The sequence below is a fragment of the Carcharodon carcharias genome, chromosome 3 (genome assembly GCF_017639515.1).
Source record: "Carcharodon carcharias isolate sCarCar2 chromosome 3, sCarCar2.pri, whole genome shotgun sequence".
Classification (NCBI taxonomy): domain Eukaryota; kingdom Metazoa; phylum Chordata; class Chondrichthyes; order Lamniformes; family Lamnidae; genus Carcharodon; species Carcharodon carcharias.
The window spans coordinates 175,396,170-175,417,970 of NC_054469.1; the positions used below are offsets into that span (position 1 = coordinate 175,396,170).

At 43.2% G+C, this 21,801-nt stretch overlaps 1 protein-coding gene across 1 annotated transcript in view; it reads left to right on the plus strand.

Moving 5' to 3' along the window:
* gcm2 (glial cells missing transcription factor 2) overlaps positions 1–13,453 on the plus strand; it is a 51,928-nt gene extending 38,475 nt beyond the window's left edge. Inside the window, exons 4-5 of the mRNA XM_041185066.1 lie at positions 10,763–10,888; positions 12,566–13,453. Coding sequence (XP_041041000.1) covers positions 10,763–10,888; positions 12,566–13,453 — 1,014 coding nt within the window. The remainder of the gene's footprint in view (positions 1–10,762; positions 10,889–12,565) is intronic.
* Positions 13,454–21,801: the final 8,348 nt, after the last annotated feature.

The following is a 21,801-nucleotide window of genomic DNA, read 5'->3' on the forward strand; positions in this document are numbered from 1 at the left end:
AGGGACTAGCATCGAGGACTGTAAATTTGAAGGTAAGTAAGCCATGCCCCTTTTTTTACAGCGCTAGCTGTAATCAAAACAGTAAAGGAGAATTACACATGTGCATTGAAAGTAAAAAAAGGAAGCAAGAAGGAAACAGTAAGCAGAACAATACAATGGGACTGAACTTCCATGGAGTGGTACCAGCCGCTGCAAGTCAGGGAAGTTTAAAGGTCCAGCCACTATCAAGCTAGGGAGAAGGTAAAAACAAAAAAACTGCGGATGCTGGAAATCCAAAACAAAAACAGAATTACCTGGAAAAACTCAGCAGGTCTGGCAGCATCGGTGGAGAAGAAAAGAGTTGACGTTTCGAGTCCTCATGACCCTTCGACAGAACTTGAGTTTGAGTCCAAGAAAGAGTTGAAATATAAGCTGGTTTAAGGTGTGTGTGTGGGGGGCGGAGAGATAGAGAGAGAGAGGTGGAGGGGGTGGGGTGTGGTTGTAGGGACAAACAAGCAGTGATAGAAGCAGATCATCAAAAGATGTCAACGACAATAGTACAATAGAACACATAGGTGTTAAAGTTAAAGTTGGTGATATTATCTAAACGAATGTGCTAATTAAGAATGGATGGTAGGGCACTCAAGGTATAGCTCTAGTGGGTTTTTTTTTTATAGGGAGAAGGTAGGTTTGTAAGTGGTTAGAATTTGGAGAGGGGGTGGGAGGGGTGTGGTGGTCGGGCAGAAAGGGCAAGCAACCTTTGGATTTTTTAGCAAACCTTGGGCAGGATGAGGTTCCCAACAGCAATTAAAAATTAAATAAAAATTTTTAAATTTCATTTATAACACGACCCTGCTCATGTGACAGAGTCAGCTCCCTGAGACAGAGTCACATGAGGGGACATATTTTTAACATTGCTAAGTTTTTTATTTCTGATTTTTTAAATCTTCAGCTCCCTGAGGCAGCTCTGTGCCTCAAGGAACTTTCATTGTGTGCATTTGTGCGCATGTGCGAACATCTACACTTGCCCTCCTCCCGCACCCACCCCAGCAGCGTTTCACTCTGGCTGTCTATTAGCTGGCCCGCCAGTGTGAAATCGATATCAGGGCCTGATCGCGGGCGGTGGTCGGTTTCATGGCTGCTCCCAGGCCCGCCTGCCGCCCCTGCCCGACGAGGTAAAAATCCTGCCCCTATGATAGTTGTAACTGATTCTAAAGTTTTCTCAATGAATTTGCAGTACAACACAAGACAATCAGCAAATGACATTAGACAAAAGGCAGTTTATGGAATTGCAATTTTATTTCCAGTAATCAATTGTAAAAGCCACAATCTAAATTTATTATTAAGCCCCGCTGTACATTTTTTAACTAAATAACTATTCCATAATTTCTATTTTTTTAAATTGTTATTTGGGACAAGGACTTCATTGACAAGGCCAGCATTTATTGCCCATCTTTGGTTGTCCTTGAGAAGGTGGTGGTGTCCTTCTTGAATTGCTCCATATGTGGTGCTGTTCCTACAATCTTGTTAGGTAGGGAGTTCCAGGATATTGAGCGAGTGACGATGAAAAAATATCAAATCAAGATGCTGTACGATTTGGAGGGACTTGGAGATGATAGTGTTCCTATGCACCTGCACCCTTCTCCATCTAGGCAGTAGAGGTCATGGTTTTGCGAGATGTTATAGCAAGTTGCTATAGTGCAAGGATATTAAACACTGTAACTGCAATCCACTTGTGGTGGAGAGAGTGGATATTTAAGGTGGTGGACATGTTACCGATCAAGTGGACTGCCAGCAAAGTGGAGAGTATTTCGTCACATTCCTTACTTGTGTTTTTTAGATAGTGGAGAGGATTTAGAGAGTCAGGGAATGAGCTACTTACCACAGAATACCTACCCTCTGACCTACTCTAATATGCATGCCACTCATCAACAAAACATTTATCAACACAGCTCAGGCTACTCATGGATGCATAAATTGTTCATTATCAGAGGAATTACAAAAGAATCCAAACATTGTGTAATCATCAACAAACAGCCAGACTTCTGATACTACAATGGAAGAAAGGTCACTGATGAAGCAGCTGAAGATGTCCTTCAAATGCTGCCCTGAAGAACTCAAGCAGCCATGTCCTGGGGATGAGATGATTCTCCAACAACCATGACCATCGTCCTTTGTACATGACTCTAGCCACTGGAGAACTTTGGGCAGTGGAGAGTTCCGTTGGTTTCTGCTTTATCAGGGCTCCTTAGTGCTACACTCAGTCGAAAGCTGGCTTGATGTCAAGAGTCACTATTCTCATCTTATCTCTGGATTTCATCTGTCGGGCAGAATTTTACGTCCCCTGGACGGATGTGTGCTGACCTGATTGGGAGTAAAATAGTGCACGATGACATCGTGCGAGCGTCCCGGTGTCGTCACCCACTCGCGCGATACTTCGGTCGGCAGGTGTGCACAAGAGTCGGCAGCGCACCCGCTCACAATTAAGAGGCCTGTTAAGGCCTTTAAGCAAGTAATTAATTTGTATTTTTTGCTTCCCGTCCAACCTTATGGTTGGCAGGCAGGCGAATAGGCCAGGTGGCCTTTGCACTATTTAGGAAACATCATCCATGGGCAGGGTGAGGTTTCCAACAGCAATGAAATAAAAAATTTTAAACATCATTTCTAATATGTCCCTGTTCATGTGATTGAGTCACATGTGGTGAAATGTTTATATAATTTGTAAAATTTTTATTTTTGTATTTAAAAATCTTCAGCTCCCTGAGGCAGCTCTGTACCTTCAGGGAGCTTTCATTGTGTGCTCCTCCCACCCCCACCCCAGCAGCGCTGAGCATTTCAGCGTGCCTTTCACACTGGCTGCCTGTTAATTGGCCAGCCAGTGTGAAATCACGGTCAGGGCCTAATCACAGGCAGCGGTCCATTTCGTGGCCGTTCCCGGGCCCGCCCACTGTACCCGCCCAACGAAGGGAAAATCCTGCTCCTTGTGTTCATGTTTGGACAACAACAACAACTTGTATTTAGATAGTACCTTTATCATGATAAAACATCCTATGGTGCTTCACAAGTGTGTTATAAATCAAAATTTGACACATCATATGGCTAATCAAAAGCTGGTCAATGAGGGTAGTTGCACAGAAGCATCTTAATAGAGGAAAGAGAGATAGAAAGTTAGGAAAGTTTGGAGAGGGAATTCGAGAGGTTAGGTCCTTGACAGCCAAAGGCATGGCCACCAAAGATGGAATGACTAAAATCGAGGATGCTCTAGAGGCCAGAATTAGAGGAGTGCAGATATCTTGAAGGGTTGGAGGAGATTACAGAGATAGTGTGGGGGGGGGTGGGGGGGGGGGGGGGGGGTGGTTACAGGGAGTGTGGGCGAGGCCACGGGAGGATTTCAAAACAAGGATGAAAATTTTAAAATTGAGACGTTGCTTACTGAGGAACCAACGTAGGTCAGTGAGCAGCAAATACAGAGGTAATAGGTGGATGGGCCTTAGTGACAATTAGGACAGCAGAGCTTTGGATAACTTCAAGACAGAGGTGGTATTAAGATCTATGAGTGTTTGACATGTTGTCAACTCCTTCTATAATGTTAGTTTGCTGATGATAGGCTATAGGATGATAATCAACAAGGGTTGTCCTGATTTTTGTTGGCAGGACACACCTGGGCAATTTTCCACATTATCAGGTAGATGGCAATGCTACTCAGTGATTTAAGAAGGCTCACCATCACTATCTCTGAGCAATTTAGGCATGGGCAACAGATGGTAAGACTTACAAAATGCATTTTCATTCATACAAATATTTACCAAATCTCATGGAACACATTTCTAAATAGATCTAAAGGCAAACAATAATCTATCTGAAATGTAACATGTCAATCAACATGCCTGAAAGAATAGACTGGATAGATTAACTAGTACAAACACAAAGGATCAAAACTTTCCAACTATTTTATGGTGAGAGTCAATATTTCTTAACTTCAACACACAGGACTCCAGTTAACCTTGTACTCCCTAGATTAAAATAATTCATAAGATTCCCTTTAGCCTTGTCAGGCACAATGAAGTTCAGATCTTGAAAATTCCACGGAACTATTTGAGGTGACAGAAGTGCAAAGAGACAGGACTTTCTTCTGCTACTTTGACATGCCACTGAAGCTCTGTCGAATCGATGTGTAAGTGCACCTGTAGCAGTGCATTTACCATATTTTTTGTTATTTTCTTTGGTGCCTTATTGTGTGCTCATCAAAGGATGGGCAATAAATGCTGGCCTTGCCAGTGATGCCCACTCCCCATGAATGAATTAAAAAAATGAATTCCCCAGCATTAGGAAATTGATCAGTTCAGGGACCAAGTTAAGCATCAGTCAGTCCTAAATCAGGAATAGCTTGGATTCCCTCTACTCTACCTCAATTGTATTTTAACCCCAACCCCACTAGAGCACCAGTTGAATTCATTCCCATTTCCAATACCAAACATCCTCTAGTTTAAGTGAGATTCCCTGAATAGGCTCAGTTTTTGTGTCATCATCTGATGTACTGAGGCTGTTGATAGCCAGTTTTGTGTCATATAAATAACAATCAAAAATACTGCAGCTTCTAGAAATTCAACCCAAAAACAGAAAATGCTGTAAACTCTCAAATGAAGAGTTGACATCTGTGGAAAGGAGAGACAAGCAAAGATTTCAGGTTAACTCTTCATTAGATCTCAAAGCTAGTGATGAAAAACTTGATATCTTAACTTATCTGTTTTCTCCACAGACATGGATCGACCTACTAAGTATCTCCAACATTTTTGGGTCTTGTTTCATTTTTACACATATCATAGGCACGAAGATGGTTGGGAGTATAATGAGAAAGTATTACACAAAGAAAATCCCATAACTGTCATTGTGTCACACAGAGAACAATGGGAGAGCACATGATTAAGAAAAAGGCCTAATGTTATGTAGATTGTAAAATTGTTGAATGTAATATTATTATGCAATAGGAACAAGTAGAAAAACATTACATTTTATGCCGTTTCTCCTAGCCTCAGCTTTGCTCACTAGTAGGGAAATCATAGTCATGGGTTGGAATTCAATGTGGCACTTGGGAAAAAGATAGGAGACAGGAGTCAGAATTTTCCCATCCCACCCATGGCAGGTTTCGTGACAGGTGGGAGCGGAGAAACCAGTGGCAGGGTAAAAATTGGAAATCCGCTGGTGTAAAAACAGTTTGCAATTATCCCGATGGTGGATTATTGGCGCATCAGTGGTGTAAATGCAATTTGCATTCATTAACATGTCATGAATGCTCGTTAAAACAGCTGCTCGCTGGAATCTTGTCAGGCCTTCCAATCTTTCCAATTATGTCAGCCTCAAACCTATTTGAAAAGGGGTGGCATGCACAAGTTGGATCTCAGTTTGCTGTAACTTTGAGGTGAGTGGAACATGCATAGCCTACCTGCCATAACGCTGCGCCGGTCTTGTAGTGATGAATGCCATTCTGATGGATTGTAGGGCTGGTCTGCTCCTGCTCTTTGCTACATTGTCCCGGGGAACACCACTGCGCTGTGGTACTCATGCTGGCCTCCACTTTCAGAAACACTTCAGCTGTGAGGCGAGGGTGGGGTTGACGAACATGAGAGGGGCAATAGGGAGGGAGGGCTGTGGAATGGCAGTCAGGGGGAATGGCGAACATGAGGGGGGCCTTTCTGGGGTCACCCTCTAACCTCTTATTGCCACAGGAATGAACAGGAATCTGCTTAGAAAGAAAGGAGGAAGACCTCTTTGCGATAAAAGCCATTTAAAGCCAATGGCATCATTAGCATTATTAAAGGGCTACTCAGAACTCAGTGGCTTTACATCACAGTTGCTGTATCTCAAGAGTAACACATAGGAATGTAGAATTTGGGAATGCAGGCAACAGTGCAGGAGAGACAGCTGTATCATTTATGGCATTCCATTAATGAAGGTCTGTTGCGTGTTCGCCAGATGTGACACTCCTAATGGGCCAATGGGCATCCACTCATTGACCATGAGCAACTGACTGGTCATTAATATGTCACATCAGAGATTGGAGCACAGAGCAAGGTTGGGTCACTCATCTCAATTAAACTTTAGCATCCCACGCAGGGCTCAAGATCTGCAATGCCATCTTGTTCACCTCAATGTGTGTACTAGTGTCTCAGGGACAAGGCAGCATCAGCCAACATGAAAGTAGGGCAGGGAAAATTATGGACCCTTACAGTTTCCAAATGTGTCATCCTGTGAGCTTCACTTCCTTGCCACTTAAATCATTAATGTCTTCAATGTTTCAGAGAGAAAGCAAAAGCAGATATGGATCCAGAGTTCAATGGAGGCCCTAATTCAATGGAGGAGGCAAAGGAGGGAGAGGTGACTCCACGCACAGCTCCAGCAGGAAGGACATGGTCAAGCAGAGCCACAACACGAACAGGAGGATCAGGAGGAGAGACCCAGACAATGGGGTTGACTTGCCAGACCTAGGGTCTATCGTCCAAGAGTCTTCTATTTACAAATGAGTGAAGAGGCAAAGCCGTGCGTGTCTGCGCTTGTCCATAGCTCTGGTACATCACATATGCCACATTTTTCGTGAAGACCTGATGCTATGTGGAGTTAGAGGGTATCCCCTGCCAGTGGCTTTGAAGGTGACCACTGCGCTCAATTTCTTTGCCCCTGGTTCTTTCCAAGGATCAACAGGGAACCTGTGTGGCATCTCTAAGTCCACAACACATCGATGCATAAAGGAGGGTCACAGATGCCCTTTACAGGAAGGCCCATCATTATGTCAGGTTTGCTCTGGACGAAGACAGCCAGACTGCGAGATTCACTGACTTCGCCACCATCTCAGGCTTCCCAAGAGTGCAGGGTGCAATAGGCTGCACCCATGTGGCTATACGGGCTCCAAGGCAGCAGCTGCTAATGTTTATAAACCACAAGCACTATCACTCCATCAACATACAACTGGTGCGTGATTGCCTGAAGCATATACTGCATGTTTGTGCAGGTACCCTGGGAGTTGCTATAACTCCTACATCCTGAGTCACTCCCAGGTGCCTGGATTTTTGAGGAGCCAATATGTCTACAGGAATGGCTGCTTGGGGATAAGAGGTACCCACTGAAACGCAGGCTGACTACACCAGTGCGTCGCCCTCAGAATCTGAGGATCTGGAGGCCTGGGAACTTCAGAAAGCTGCTGAGGGTCAGTATGAGCGCGATTACGCCATGGAGGAAGGAAGATATGGGGTCGTGCCTGTGATACGTTAATCGCTGTGTTCCAGGAATAGTAAAGTGAGGGAATATGGCCACATTTCTTCTAGCCCTCAATGCCATTTTCTTTCATCTGAGGGGATATCCAACCACTTGCAGCGAGAATGAGTCCCGCATTCACAGTTGCGCATTCTGGCCTCATGAATCGCCAGGCCATGATCTTTGCTTTGGTCCTTGGGGCCCTATCAGTGAGTTCTCACTGGGAACTGAGAGTCCGCTTAAGAACAAAATTGATGCAAGAGAAGAGTTTGAAGCCTTTGTTGCCATCTAATGATGGAAACACTGCTGCGACTGAGATGTGGACATGCCCAGGGATCTCCTTCTCCCGTGCATGTTTTTTCTTCTGCCACTACCACTGAGGAGACACAAATGCCGTTAGATTATCAATGTTGATGAGCTGCCTTTGCTCAATGGGAAGAAGGCTTAGAAACACTAACATCAAACATTTCCAATCAAGATTTAAACACATCTCACTGACATCACACAAGGGGTGCGGAGGCTAGTTCAACTGAGGTTGACATCACAGGAATGTGCATCTTACAGTGGGATACTACCACTGAGTGGGAGGAAGGCTAAACCTTGAAATAAGAGGACTCCAAAGTACAAAATCACAATGCCTTCAGTTGCCAAGAATATTCACATAACCATCAAATGTATTCACAGAAATGCAATTTCTTTACATGTCTAGCACACCTGTCACCCAAAAGCGACATCAATTTTTCTTAACTTTCCTAAATCTAGCACTATATCTGGGTACAGACCCGACATCTGCAGAAGATGTGCAGGCAGCCTGCTGATTGCTATGTCCTGATATCTGTGATGACCTTAGCGGACATCCTCAGGTGGCCTGGGGCCTGGAGAGCACTGGCCTGATAAAGGTCACCTGCTGAGAGGCAGAAGCGCCCTTGGCAGCCTGAGAAGCTGATATAGATTGAGTTACAGACAAAGGGGGCTGTGAGTGGCTGCACAGCCTTGGTGTGTCCTGAGAGGAAGCCCCCAGGGTATCCGGTTGCCGCTCATCCTCCCTGTGGGTGCCCGGGCACCCCACCCTGACTCCTCATCCCCATGTCACCTACATCTTGATGGTGCCATGGAGTGCAGGATCGAGCACAAATCCAGTAAGACCTGCTGCACCAAGGTCTCCAAGGTGATAGCCAACCTTCCCAAGGTGACCTTGAGGCGCTCACATGTCGGAACCACAACATCAGACATGCGTGACTCCTCCATTGTTCGCTCTAGTCTGCTGAGTGACTGTCGAATCTCTGTCTGATGTTCTGCTGCCTGTTGTTGCATCTCCAGCATTGATTTGGCGGCCACTTCCAGAGGCTCATCATCTGACTTGGACTGAGCGGATGGCTGGTCACCAGCAGCCCTCCGAGTGCCGGAGACCTGGGCTGTCACTACCTCCAACTGCTGCAGGGACTTGTCAGTGAGGTGTTCCCCAGAAAGTGAGCCTGAGCCTAATCTACAGCTGTGCCGCCACCCCCACAACCCCCACGTGTGTGATCTGAACTGGTGGAGGGTGTGTGTGAGCACTGTGATGTCCTTTTGGGGCTTCATCTTTGGATGTAGTCTGGGGGTTCACACTGGTGGTGCTGGTCTGTCTATGGGGCCTCGATCTCCAGGCCTGCTGCAAGTTTCCAGTGAAGCTCAATGCAAACTGGAAGAACAGCACCTCATCTTCCGACTAGGCACTTTATAGCCTTCCGGACTTAACATTGAGTTCAACAACTTCAGACCATGAAGTCTCTCCTCCATCTTCGCCCCCTTTTTAAATCCCCTTTCTTGTACATTCATTTTTATTTTTCATCCACTTAATTTTTAAAAAATTTTTGTTCATTTATCCATGGTTCTATCCACTTTTTAATCCCATGTCTCGGTGAGGGAACAAGTGTTGATAAGTGTCCCCTGCTAATAGTTGTGTGAGATCCCTGAAGAGAGTAGCCGTTTGAGTGCATGATGCCATGATGAGAGTTTGATACTGGAGCGAGTTGAAGGATGACTTAGCCTGGCGGAGTAGATAAGATCATTCATCCTCTTCCTGCACTGGGTGGCACCTCAGACATGGATGCCAGTCATGGTGACCTGCTCCGCAACGGTCTCCCAGGCCAGGGAGGTGAGGCTGCAGTGCTTCCTGCAGCCATCTCTGGGATAGAGCACTTGCCTGTGTGCCTGCACCCCTCTGATCAAGGCCTGGAGGGCCTGGTGGGTGAAGAGGGGTGCTGCCTTCTTCTTGAGGCTCTCAGCCTTCTTCTTCTGGATGCAAGACATCTCTGGTGGGCTGGAGAGAGATTGTGTGTTGGATTGGCCTTTAAATATGATGCCTGGGCCTTTGAACCTGCCAGATGATGACAGACAGATGAATCAGCTCCCAACTGCTAGGTAATTCAGATTGATATGCACCTTTGCATAATTAATGACCCACCTAGCACGAAATCGGACACGAAATCCCTCATTCTAGCCAGCGGGATAGGTGCCGCCAAAACAACTTGCCATCGTACTTAGTCTCTTTAATGAAAAATTTGGCCCAGCAACTGGGGAAGGGGCTTGCCAGAAAATTGGCCAATGAACAATTGCTTAGGGCCTCTTCCCACTGCTATTGGTATTCTCCCACTCTGTGGACCATAGAAAACTGCCCCAGAAGCAAGGGCCAAACCATGAGACACCCTGTCCTGCCACACTAACCACATCTCTTCTCTCTCCAGTGTCTGCATGACTAGCCTCTGCGACCCCAGCCCTACTTACCTTGGTCCCAGGGAAAATTCCAAGATGCTGTTCTGGACCGGGTGCAGTTCCAGCAGTGACCATCATTCCCAGTGGCACGGCTGGGACTGGAGAGCAGCCAACTCTCCAACTAACCAACAGCACTTGGAAGCAGGTTTTCGTCCTTCAAGTAGACAGGAGCTCTGATGCCAGTTCATTGCCTGATTGCCACAGAATTGAGTAGAGGCTTTGGAAAACAGCTGAGGTGGGGTTGCCCCTGGCTTTCCGGTCCGCCATCGGGGCCGACGCCATCCCAACAAAACTCAGCCCGTAGAGTCATTATTGCACAGAAGGAGGCCATTTGATCCATCAAACTGGCTCTCTAGAACAATCCAATCAGTCCCATTCCTCTGCTCTGACCCTATTGCAGTAATCACTGACACTCTTTCCATATTTTTTTCCAATGGATGGAAAAATCACAGGAATCATGCATGTGGTTTCCTGTCCATACAAGAAGCATACATTTGAAAATGTAACTAGTATAGTTTCATACATTGTAATTGGTTTGAATTGGGCTCTTAGATGTATGTGACATTCCATTTTTATTTTATTGAGATCAAATAATGATCATAAATGTCATTATTTACAGATTCTCCAAGTACAATCATGTGAAACTATGAAGTATGTTTCGGTCACCCTAATAATATTTTATAAACATAAATTGTTTCTCTTTAATGTATTGACTTTTGTACTGTTGGTCAGGGGCTATGTAAAGGCCATATTGTTCAACTTTTACATGTTAAATACACAGGCTAAAGGAGTACATGATCATCCAAGACCAGAGAGTAAATCAGAAACAGAGGCAAGAAGAAGTGCTGTTAAGAGACGAATGTCCTCCCCACATTTTGTACATAAAAAGAGGCATATGGAATCGGAGGTAGGGGACACATCAGAAGACATTTGTTTCATAATTTGGTATCAATGTTGCAACAGGATGGTATATTCCACTAGTTACTCAGTTGGATGGTAATGCTGTGCAGCAGCACTTGTTGGACGGTCTTTCCACCTCCCAAACCACCCTCACCCCTAAACTAAGTAATTACTTCAAAAAATTAGAATCTGTATGGTAGGGAAATGCTAACATGGAATGGCTAGGCTGAATGGTTGTTTCTGTAATATAATGTCTCTGTATTTTGAATGATACAAGATTTAATTGGGATTTTTAAATTGAAACCCTATTTATAATGAGGCAGCAGAGTTTCCTTCTGGGTCTCCAGTCTCTGAGGTTTCAACTGAACTTCTGCAGAGCTTCTACAGTGACATGTTTTTGATTAGGTAAAACTATTTTTTTAAAATTGATGTGACTTTGACTATAATTGATAAGCCTAGTTTCATTTGTAAGTTTATTTTAACAATAAGGAATTGAAAAACTGATTTTTAGAGTTCTTTGTTGCATGAATATATATTTGTTTGATCTTTTTCATTTAGACATAAGTGTGATATAGTTTTCATTCATATGGACACAGCATGGAAATATTCTATGTAACTATTTCTGCATGCATTTTTACTACATGTTTGTGTTTTGTGGATGTAAGGGTAGTGGAAGGGTTCTGGGGGGTGGTTGTATGGGTTATGTAGTAGGGGACGTCGGTGGGGGCTGATTATTTGGGCTTTACACCAGGTATAATTGGGGTTGTGCAGAGGGTCTGGAGGAGCCCAAAATGTTCTTGATGCTCAGAGTCGCTAAGATTCTTAAACCAGCTCTTCCCATTACAATAAAATAGAGTTGAGCAACACAATGATTATTAGTTATCAGTTTGTTACTCATCTATTGAAATTGTTCTTCGCTGAGCATTATTAAACTGACGTAAAATGCAGGTCAAAGCAATGGACTATTTATTACCCCTGCCAGTGGAGGGTGTCCTTCTGGGCACCTTTCTCTCATAAATGGCAAAACAGTGCAACTTAAAATAAAATTTTCAGCAAAATCTATGCTGAATATATTTACCACCAAACTCCCCTATTATTGAACTGATTCCAATTCCAAGTATGAACTAAGTCCTGTCTGGTCATTTTTGTTCCCTCCAGTAGGAAATTGATGTGCTTTTCTCTAGAAGTTTTCACTAATAAGGCTTCATCAAGCAATTTTTCTGTGAAAAAATATGATTGATTTCACTACTCTTTTTATGAGGATAAAAGTTTGGAAGTAACTTAGAACAAAAAATATATGATGATTTCAACATATCCTGTTGTTTGCTGTCATTAGTTTTAATTCCTGCCTTTACCACTATAGTTAAACAGCAGAAAATATCTCCCAAATTGTGCAACACATGCTGCTAGTAGTGAAATGTCATAAGACTGACTCTGGAGTGAGGGAAACTAAAACAAATCTTTGTTCCACCAGGAAACTGGCAACATTTTATATTTAATCAAATTTACTTCTAGAACATTTCTTCGGAGAGAAGTTTCTGAATTTTGTACAGAGAAACAAATATTATGTTGGTAAATGACAGCATTACAAGCAATCTCTTAACAAAAGGATAAAGCACAACATTTTCTATTTGTCTCGCACTGTTTATTATAGTTAATATTTTTCTTGTTTGCTTTTCTTCAGGCAAGTAGATACCATGACAGTGGTGGTCCCTTCAGCAGCCTCCACCACATGCCTTGTATGGAAGCTCCTGACAGATTTGGCATAATAGCAGAATCAAACTTCCCTATTCCATCACATCATTACTCACCCTTTCAAAATGCAGAACCTTTCAAGCCTGCTTATGATCCCAGCGGCAATTTTGTGGAAACAGCCTCCCCACTTCAGAAGGTCCCCAACCCAAGGATCTATGTACCTCGAGGCTCCTGTGGCTATGATTTTACTATGCCTGGCTACATGGGGTCCAACTCTTATTCAGCTCTTTATAAAGATTCTAGTAATATACAATCTGAAACTGACTCAGGAAAGATGTGTATGCAACTTAATGGATCCCAGCATAGTATGGGCAATCTGAATGTCCATGACCGGAACTTTGATGGGCCAAGCAAACATCACGGTTGGAAGCAGATATTAAAAGGAGGATATGGAGACAGGAATGAGTGTGGCCATATCACACCCAATTCGAGTCATTACTACAATGGAGAATACCCCTGCAGATTAGGTGGCACTGGGTCCACTCCTCCAGCTCTGCAGACTATCATAACCACAACTACTAAAGTTTCCTATCAAACTTATAAACCTGTGACTAAGTTTGGTGACAATATTTGTGATGCCAAAAATCTTGCAAACTGTAATCACTTGGCAGACACCATATCTCCTACCATTTACCCTGAGGCAAAGTTCCAGGAAGATAATGGCATGATCAAATCAGCCACAGCCTATCAACAGGAAGTGCCCTCTAAAACAGAACGGGCTGAAGGATTGGAGAGCTACAGATATGGAAGTTATTCCACAAACTCCTACACTGACCGATTAGCTCATCCCTTCAGATATGATACTGGAGAATACTGAAAATGAACTGACCAAAATTTTCATCTTGGCTCTCTTCTCCTTCATCCTTCTGAGCTTAGATGTCACCCAAAGACCATGCTTATGATGCTCCTTTGGAATTTCAATGCACTCAAGATTTGGTTTGCAAGTGACAGAGTGTTATTGAATGTTCCAGAATGCTAAACAGAAAACTTTGTTTGTATCAAAAAGGTATTATAATGTTAGCATCATTTTTAATTAGAATGTGCTTTATCTCTGATGCTTAAAAACCTGTAATTTAATTTGGGACCTTCAGGATAAACTCCAAGATCTTTCTTAAAAAAGCCCAGTGAAAATAGGAAAAGCCTGAACTGAACTGAACTTTTCCAGAATCTATGTTCCAATTCTTCAAGAGCTTCCTTTAGCTCATAGCCAACCTGAAACATGTTTATTTCAGATATAAAACTGCAATTCAAACCACCGAGACTTACCTAGATTAAAGATGAGCATTATTTTGTCTCCTGTATATTTCTATGCTTAAAGTTCATAATCAATAACCTTGTCATTACAAAAGTTTTTCATATGTCCATAGTTGAATGCTTGGTATAAGATATGATTAAATAAACATATTAGACTTGATGTTAAACACGTACAACCTAAAAGATGGTCTGGATATGAGTTGGGATGCTGCTGCAACATTTGTCCTTTTATTTAGTTCCTCAAGAGGTGACTGCTAGAGATCTATAGTGGGGCTTTGCTCATTCAGACTGGGCTCTGTGCAACTGAAGTGCTGTCCAGGTGCTCCAAACATATTATGAATTAACCAGTCAATTATCAAAAAAGTTGCAGGCCAAAATGAGCCAAGCATTGGGGTATGTTTGGAGCTTTGGATGCATCAAGACCTTTATGTCAAATTTGTTTTAGACTCACGAAGAAGAATTTTACGTCCCCCTAGTGGATTTGTAGGCTGGGGGGTGGCCATAAACTTCTGTGGACAGTCTTGCAACTGGGCTCTCCCCCACTGTGACCTCTCTGGAAATTTACAGTGAGATAGGTGAGGCCCAGGCCCTGCCCCTCCCACCACCACCTTTGCTCCAATTGAGGCCCTTAAGTAGCAAATTAATGACAACTTAAGGGGCTGTTTCCCACCCAGCCTCAATTTTCAGGCTGGCAGGAGGAATTCAAGGGCAAGGGGGAAAGCCAGAAAAATAATCCTGCTCAGAGACCTCAGGTAAGATGAGGGGGAGGGAGGGCCCTCCATCAACAGCCTCCTTTTAACATTGGGTGACCCCTAAAAAGGTCTGGCCACTGTGGGTGATTCTTCCTGCCCCCCACCAGCCTCTCCACCTCTCCCCTAGCCTACTCTGCCCACCCCGAGGTCTCACCTCCACTCCCCACTCTTACCTGGTTCTGGGCAGAATCTGGAGACTGCTTGCAGACCCAGTCCAATTCACTGCAGCTTCTTGCACTGCTGGAACTAGAGACCTACTGACCAATCAGATTAGGCGGTAGCTCTCTGAGGTGGGATTTTCTCCTGTGTGAGGGGCAAAGGACCTGCCTCCAGCCAATTAATGCTCCTTGGAATGTCAAATGGCTGCGGGGCAGTGAGTACTTGGCCATGGGGTTGGAGATTGAGTCCTAGGAAGCAAAATATGTTTTTTTTTGTATCTTGTATTAGAATCAAAAGATGCAGTGAGGTGTGAATTCGCCAGGTACTGAGGGATGCTGAAACAAAAATAAAAATTGCTGGAAAAACTCAGCAGGTCTGACAGCATCTGCGGAGAGGAACACAGTTAACGTTTTGAGTCTGTATGACTCTTCAACACAACTGAGGAAATACAGAAATAAGGTGAAATATAAGCTGGTTGAGGGGGATGGTTGGAGGGCCAGTGATAGGTGGAGGCAAAGAAGAGATTGCCAAAGATGTCATAGACAAAAGGACAAAGAGGTGTTGACGGTGGTGATATTATCTAAGGAATGTGCTAATGCTGACATTAAGGGTAGAAAGCAGGATGAGCAGGGTACAGATAGCCCTAGTCGGGGTGGGGTGGGGGGAAGGGATCGAAATAGGCTAAAAGGTGGAGATGAAACAATGGATGGAAATACATTTAAAAATAATTGAAATAGGTGAGAAAAGAAAAATATATTGAAAAATATAAATTATTGGAAAAAGGGGGATCGAAAAGGGGGTGGGGATGGAGGAGAGAGTTCATGATCTAAAGTTGTTGAACTCAATGTTAAGCCCGGCAGGCTGTAAATCACCTAATTGGAAGATGAGGTGCTGTTCCTCCAGTTTGCGTTGAGCTTCACTGGAACATTGCAGCAGGCCAAGGATGGACATGTGGGCATGAGAGCAGGGTGGGGTGTTGAAATGGCAAGCGACAGGGAGGCCTGGGTCATGCTTGCGGACAGACCGAAGGTGTTCCACAAAGCGGTCACCCAGTCTGCGTTTGGTCTCTCCAATGTAGAGGAAACCGCATTGGGAACAGTGAATGCAGTAGACTAAATTGAAGGAAGTGCAAGTGAAATGCTGCTTCACTTGAAAGGAGTGTTTGGGCCCTTGGACGGTGGGGAGGATACTGATCCCACTTGATGTCAGCAACAACCCTCACTTAGAGATGCATCATTTTCACACCTATATTTGGGTCCTGAGTAGAATTGCCAAGTTAGTGAACATTGTACATGAGAAATGGGGTTAAGATCATAAAACAGATGTTGGAATCTTTTACTCCATTACTCAGGGCTGAATTCAAAACCAGACATCAGAGGTAAAAGAATTTACAGATGTTCCAAGGGCCTTCACAGCCAAGGAAGTAATTTTGAATTGTAGATCACATAGTTTTGAAGGCAAACACAGCAGCCAATTTGTGTACAGCAAGTTCCCACAAAGAGTGGTGAGATATGACCCATTAATCTGTTTTGATGGTGTTGAGGTAAGAAAGTTGGTCAGGGTGCACAGCCATGCAGCAATTGGGAATGTGCCATGCTGGGGACAAACAGACTGTGCAGAAGCAGTGAGTTCCTTTGGCCATGCAGCAATCGTAAAAGGACCGTACAGGACAACAAACAGCCTCACACAGTGAAGGGGAATTATATGGGACATTGGTCAGGATATTGACAAAATTCCTGATTCTTCTTCTTCAAAAAGTGCAGACAGGACCTTAGTTTAATTTCTCACCCAAAAATGTCCACCTCCAACAATGTAAAGTCCTCTCAAGCACTGGAGGAGGAATTTGAACCATAATCTCCCAACTCAGAAACAAATGTGTTACCTTAGGATGAGTTGACAGAACCATCCAGTTGCCTGATAGGTCACTTTATAGTAACAGGAAAGGATTTGCATTTATATAATGCCTTTCACAAACTTCAGATACCTCAAACCTGTTTAAGTGTAGTCACTGTTCTAATGGAGGGCAACAGGGCAGCCAATTTGCACACAGTAAGGTGCCACAAACAATAATGAGGTACATGACCAAATAATAGAGTGATGCTGGATGAGGAATACATATTGGCCAGGACAATAGAATATGACATTACTGAGGTGGCATTGTGTATAGTGTATTTACTACAACACCTAAACAGTATAGATAAGGGCAGAAATTTGCAAAGGAGCACTGCTGGAATAAGGGAATGAGCAAACTGTGAGCTAGGAACTGTGGAGAGGTAAAGAATCGAAATCACCAAAATCTAGTTGATAGGTACAACAAAAAGTAATCAGAAAGGCAAATGGAATACTAACCCTTATCTCAAGAGGGTTAGAATACAAATGAGTGGAAGTATGTTCCAGCTGTACAAAGCACTGGTTAAACCCCATCTGAAACACCAGTTCTGGGCACAGCATCTTATGAAGGATATTTGGGCCTTGGAGGGGTGCAGCGAAGATAACCAGAACTTTTTTTTTAAATCGAATGTGGGCAAGACCAATATTTGTTGCCCATCCCTAACCTCCTGAACTGCTGCAGTCCACCTGGTACAGGTACACCTACAGTGCTATTGTACCGAGGCTAAAAAGATAAAATTATGAGGGTAGATTGCATAGATTAAGCTTGTAGTAAAAGATTAAGGGTTGATCTAATTGAGGTGCTTAAGGTGAATAAAAAATTTGATAGATCAATAAATTATTGGGAGAGTCCAAAACAAGGGGCATAACTTTAGAAGTAGAGCTAGACTGTGGTGTCAGGAAATACTTCTTCACACAAAAAGTGTGGAAATTTCGAACTCTGTCCTTCAAAAGGCTGTTGAGGTTAGGTCAATTGAAGATTTCAAAACTGAGATTGTTATATTTTGGCAAACATCTTAAAAGTTAAGGAACCAAGTAAGGTAGATGGAGTTAAGATACAGATCAGCCATGATATAATTGAATGACAGAACAGACTCATGAGATTGAATTGTCCACTTGTGTTCCTATGTTCCGGGTATTCCAGCTGTTCAAATAACACCGTGGTATTTTTTATATTGCCTAAAAGGACCGACAGGATCTTGGTTTAACATCCTATCTGATAGGTAACACTTTTGACAGTGTGGCAGTCTTTTAGTACTGCACTGGAGTGTCAGTCTAGATTTTGTCCTCAATTCTCTAGAATGGAGCTTGAAACAATAACTTCTGACTCAGGTGAGAGAACTACCAACTGAGCTGTGGTTGGCACACACACCATTTAATTTAAACAATAAGACCATAAGACCATAAGACATAGGAGCAGAAATTAGGCCATTCGGCCCATCAAGTCTGCTCCGCCATTCAATCATGGCTGATAAGTTTCTCAACCCCATTCTCCTGTAACCTTTGATCCACTTATCAGTCAAGAACCTATCTACCTCGGTCTTAAATACATTCAATGACCTGGCCTCCACTGCCGTGTGTGGCAATGAATTCCATAGATTCACCACTCTCTGGTTAAAGAAGTTTCTCCTCATCTCTGTTCTAAAAGGTCTTCCCTTTACTCTGAGGCTGTGCCCTCGGGTCCTAGTCTCTCCTACTAATGGAAACATCTTCCCCACGTCCATTCTATCCAGGCCTTTCAGTATTCTTTAAGTTTCAATCAGATCCCCCCTCATCCTTCTAAACTCCATCGAGTATAGCCCCAGAGCCCTCAAACGTTCCTCATATATTAAACCTTTCATCCCTGGGATCATTCTCGTGAACCTCCTCTGGACCCTCTCCAAGACCAGCACATCCTCCCTGAGATACGGGGCCCAAAATTGCTCACAATATTCTAAATGTGGTCTGATAGCCATTTCCTACTTACCTGTAAAACATATATAGCAGAAATTTAGCCCCTTCTTGGGATGAACTTCAGGTGTATGTACAGTGGAGGAACTAGACATTATGACAGATTCCATTTCTGTTAGGTTCTGTTGCGGCGATGCAGCGAAACAGGATCATGCCATTTAGTCCCACAAGGGTTGGAGTGGGTAGCAATTTTGATTAGAGAAGCAATTACAGCTGTAAGAAGGGATAATATGTTAGAAGGATCATCAACTGAGGCCATATGGATTGAGTTCAGGAACAAAAAAGGGGTAGTCCCACTATTGGCAATATACTATAGACCCCTAAAAATACAGAGAGAGATGGAAGAGCAAATGTGTGGGCAAACCTCTCAGATGTGCAAATACAATAGGGCAGGATTGGTAGGGGATTTTAACTATTCCAGTATTAACTGGGATAGTTTTAGTGTGAAAGGAATGGAGGGAACAGAATTCTTGAGGTGCATTCAGGAGAACCTTTTTGGCCAGTATGTAGCAATTGCAACAAAAGAGGGTGCAGTTCTGGATTTGGTTTTAGGAAATGAAGGTGAACAGGTGGAAGGAGTGGCAGTGGGAGGGCATTTTGGTGGCAGTGATCATAATTCAGTTAGTTTTAATATAATTATGGAAAAGGACAAAGCTACATTAGGAGTTAAAGTACTAAATTGGAGAAAGGCCAATTTCACTAAGTTGAGGGGTGTTTAGCAAAAGTGGACTGGAAACAGCTCCTTGAAAGTAAATGAGTGTCAGAGCAATGAAAAGCATTCAAAGGGGGATTCAAAGAGTTCAGAGTAAAGACATTCCCAAAAAGGAAAAGGGTGGATTGGCCAAATCTAGAGTCCCATGGATGTCAAAAAGTTTACAGGGTAAGATAAAGCAGAAAAAGAAATCTTATGTCTGACACCGAGAACTCAATACTACAGAAAGCTGAGAGTAGTGTAGAAAGTTGAGGGGTCAAATCAGAAGGAAATTAGGAAAACAAAGCGAGGGCATCAAAGAATATTGGGAAGCAAAATCAAGGTGAATCCAAAGATGCTTTATCAATACATTAAGAGTAAGAGGATAACTAAGGAAAAGGTAGGGCCCATAAAATACCGAAAGGGTAACATGCAGAGAATGTTAGTATGGTTCTTAATGAATACTTTGCATCTGTCTTCACAAATTAGACATGCAGACATCGTAGTTAAGGAGGAGTATGAAGTATTGGGTGTGATAAACATGGGAAAGAGGAAGTATTAAGGGGATTAGTATCCTTAAAAGTGGATATCACCAGGGCCAGATGAAATGTACCCCAGGCAGTTAAAATAAGTCAGGGAAGAAATTGCGGAGGGTCTGACCGTCATTTTTCAATCCCCAGATGATTGGAAGTCTGATAGCATTGTACCTTTATTTAAAAAGGGAGCGACAGATAGACTGAATAATTGCAGGCCAATCAGTCTGACCCTAGTAGTGGGAAAATGATTGGATAGTTTTAGTGTGAAAGGAATGGAGGGTACAACATTCTTGACGTGCAGGACAGGGTCAATAAGGTGGTTAAGAAGGTATTTGGAATTCATTCATTTATTAGCTGAGGCATAGAATATAAGAGCAGGGAGGTTTTGCTGGAACTACATAAAACATTAGCTTGGCCACAAATTGAGTAGTGTGTGCTGTTCTGGCCACCTCATTACAGAAAGGGTGTAATTGCATTTGAAGGGGTACAGAGGAGATTTACAAGGATGTTGCCAGGATTGAAAAATTGTAGCTATGAGGAAAGATTGGGTAGGCAGGGGATATTCTCCTTGGAACTGAGGTGGCCGAGGGGAGATTTGATTGAGATGTACAAAATTGTGAGGAGCCTGGATAAAGTGGATGGGAAGAGCCTATTTACTTTAACAGAAAGGTCAGCAACTAGGGGGCATGGATTTAAAGTGATTGGTAGAAAGATTAGAGGAGAGATGAGGAAAAGTTTTTCCATCCAGAGGGTTGTGGGGGTCTGGAACTCACTGCCTGAAAGGGTAGTAGAGGTAGAAATCCTCAACTCATTTAAAAGGTGTCTTGATATGCACCTGAAAGTACGTAACCTGCAGGGCTATAGACCATTGAATCACAAGGTTGTTATGGCGAAGAAGGCCATTTGGCCCATTATGTCAAATGAGCAACTCACTTAGTTCTATTATAGCACCTTCTCCCCATAACCCTCCACATACTATCTTTTCAAATAAAAGCCTAATTCCCTTTTGAATACTTCAATTGAACCTGCCTCCACCACACTCTCAGGCAGAGCATTCCAATCTCTCATCACTTGTTGCATGAAAAAGTTTTTCCTCATATCACCATTGCTTCTTTTACTAATTACTTTAAATCTGTGTCCTCTCATTCTCAATCCTTTCAAGAGTGGAAACAGTTTCTCCCTTTCGACTCTGTCCAGACCCCTCATGATTTTGAATATCTCTGTCAAATCTCCTCACAGCCTTCTTTTCTCCAAGGAAAACAGTCCTAACTTCTAATTTATCTTCATAACTGATGTTCCTCATGCTAGGAACCATTCTCATGAATCTTTTCTGCACTGTTTCCAATGAATTAACATCCTTCTTAAAGTGTGGCACCCAGAACTGGATGCAATACTCAAGCTGAGGCCGAACTAGTGACTTATACAAGTTCAACATAACCTCCTTGCTCTTGTACTCTATGCCTCAATTAGTAAAACCCAGGATACTGTATGCTTTAATAAATGTTCTCTAGCCTGTCCTGCCATCTTCAATGACATGCACATGTACACCTAGGTCTCTCTGTTCCTGTACTCCCATTAGAGTTGTACTCCCTATTTTACATTATTTTACATGTTCTTTCTACCAAAATGAATCAATTCACATTTCTCTGTATTGAACTTCATCTGCCAACTGTCCGCTCATTCCACCAACTTGTCTATGTCCTTTTGAAGTTCTAAGCTATCCTCCTCACAGTTCACAATGCTTCAGAGCTTCCAAATGCTGGTAAATGGGATAAGGCTGGGTGGCTCATTTTTTGGGTGGCGCAGACACGATGAGCCAAGTGGCCTCTTTCTGTGCCTTAAGCTTTCTATGATTCTAAGCCTGCTCCCCTAATCAATTGCATTATGGCTAATCTCCGTGATCTAACAGAATCCATCAATCTCAGTCTTAAAA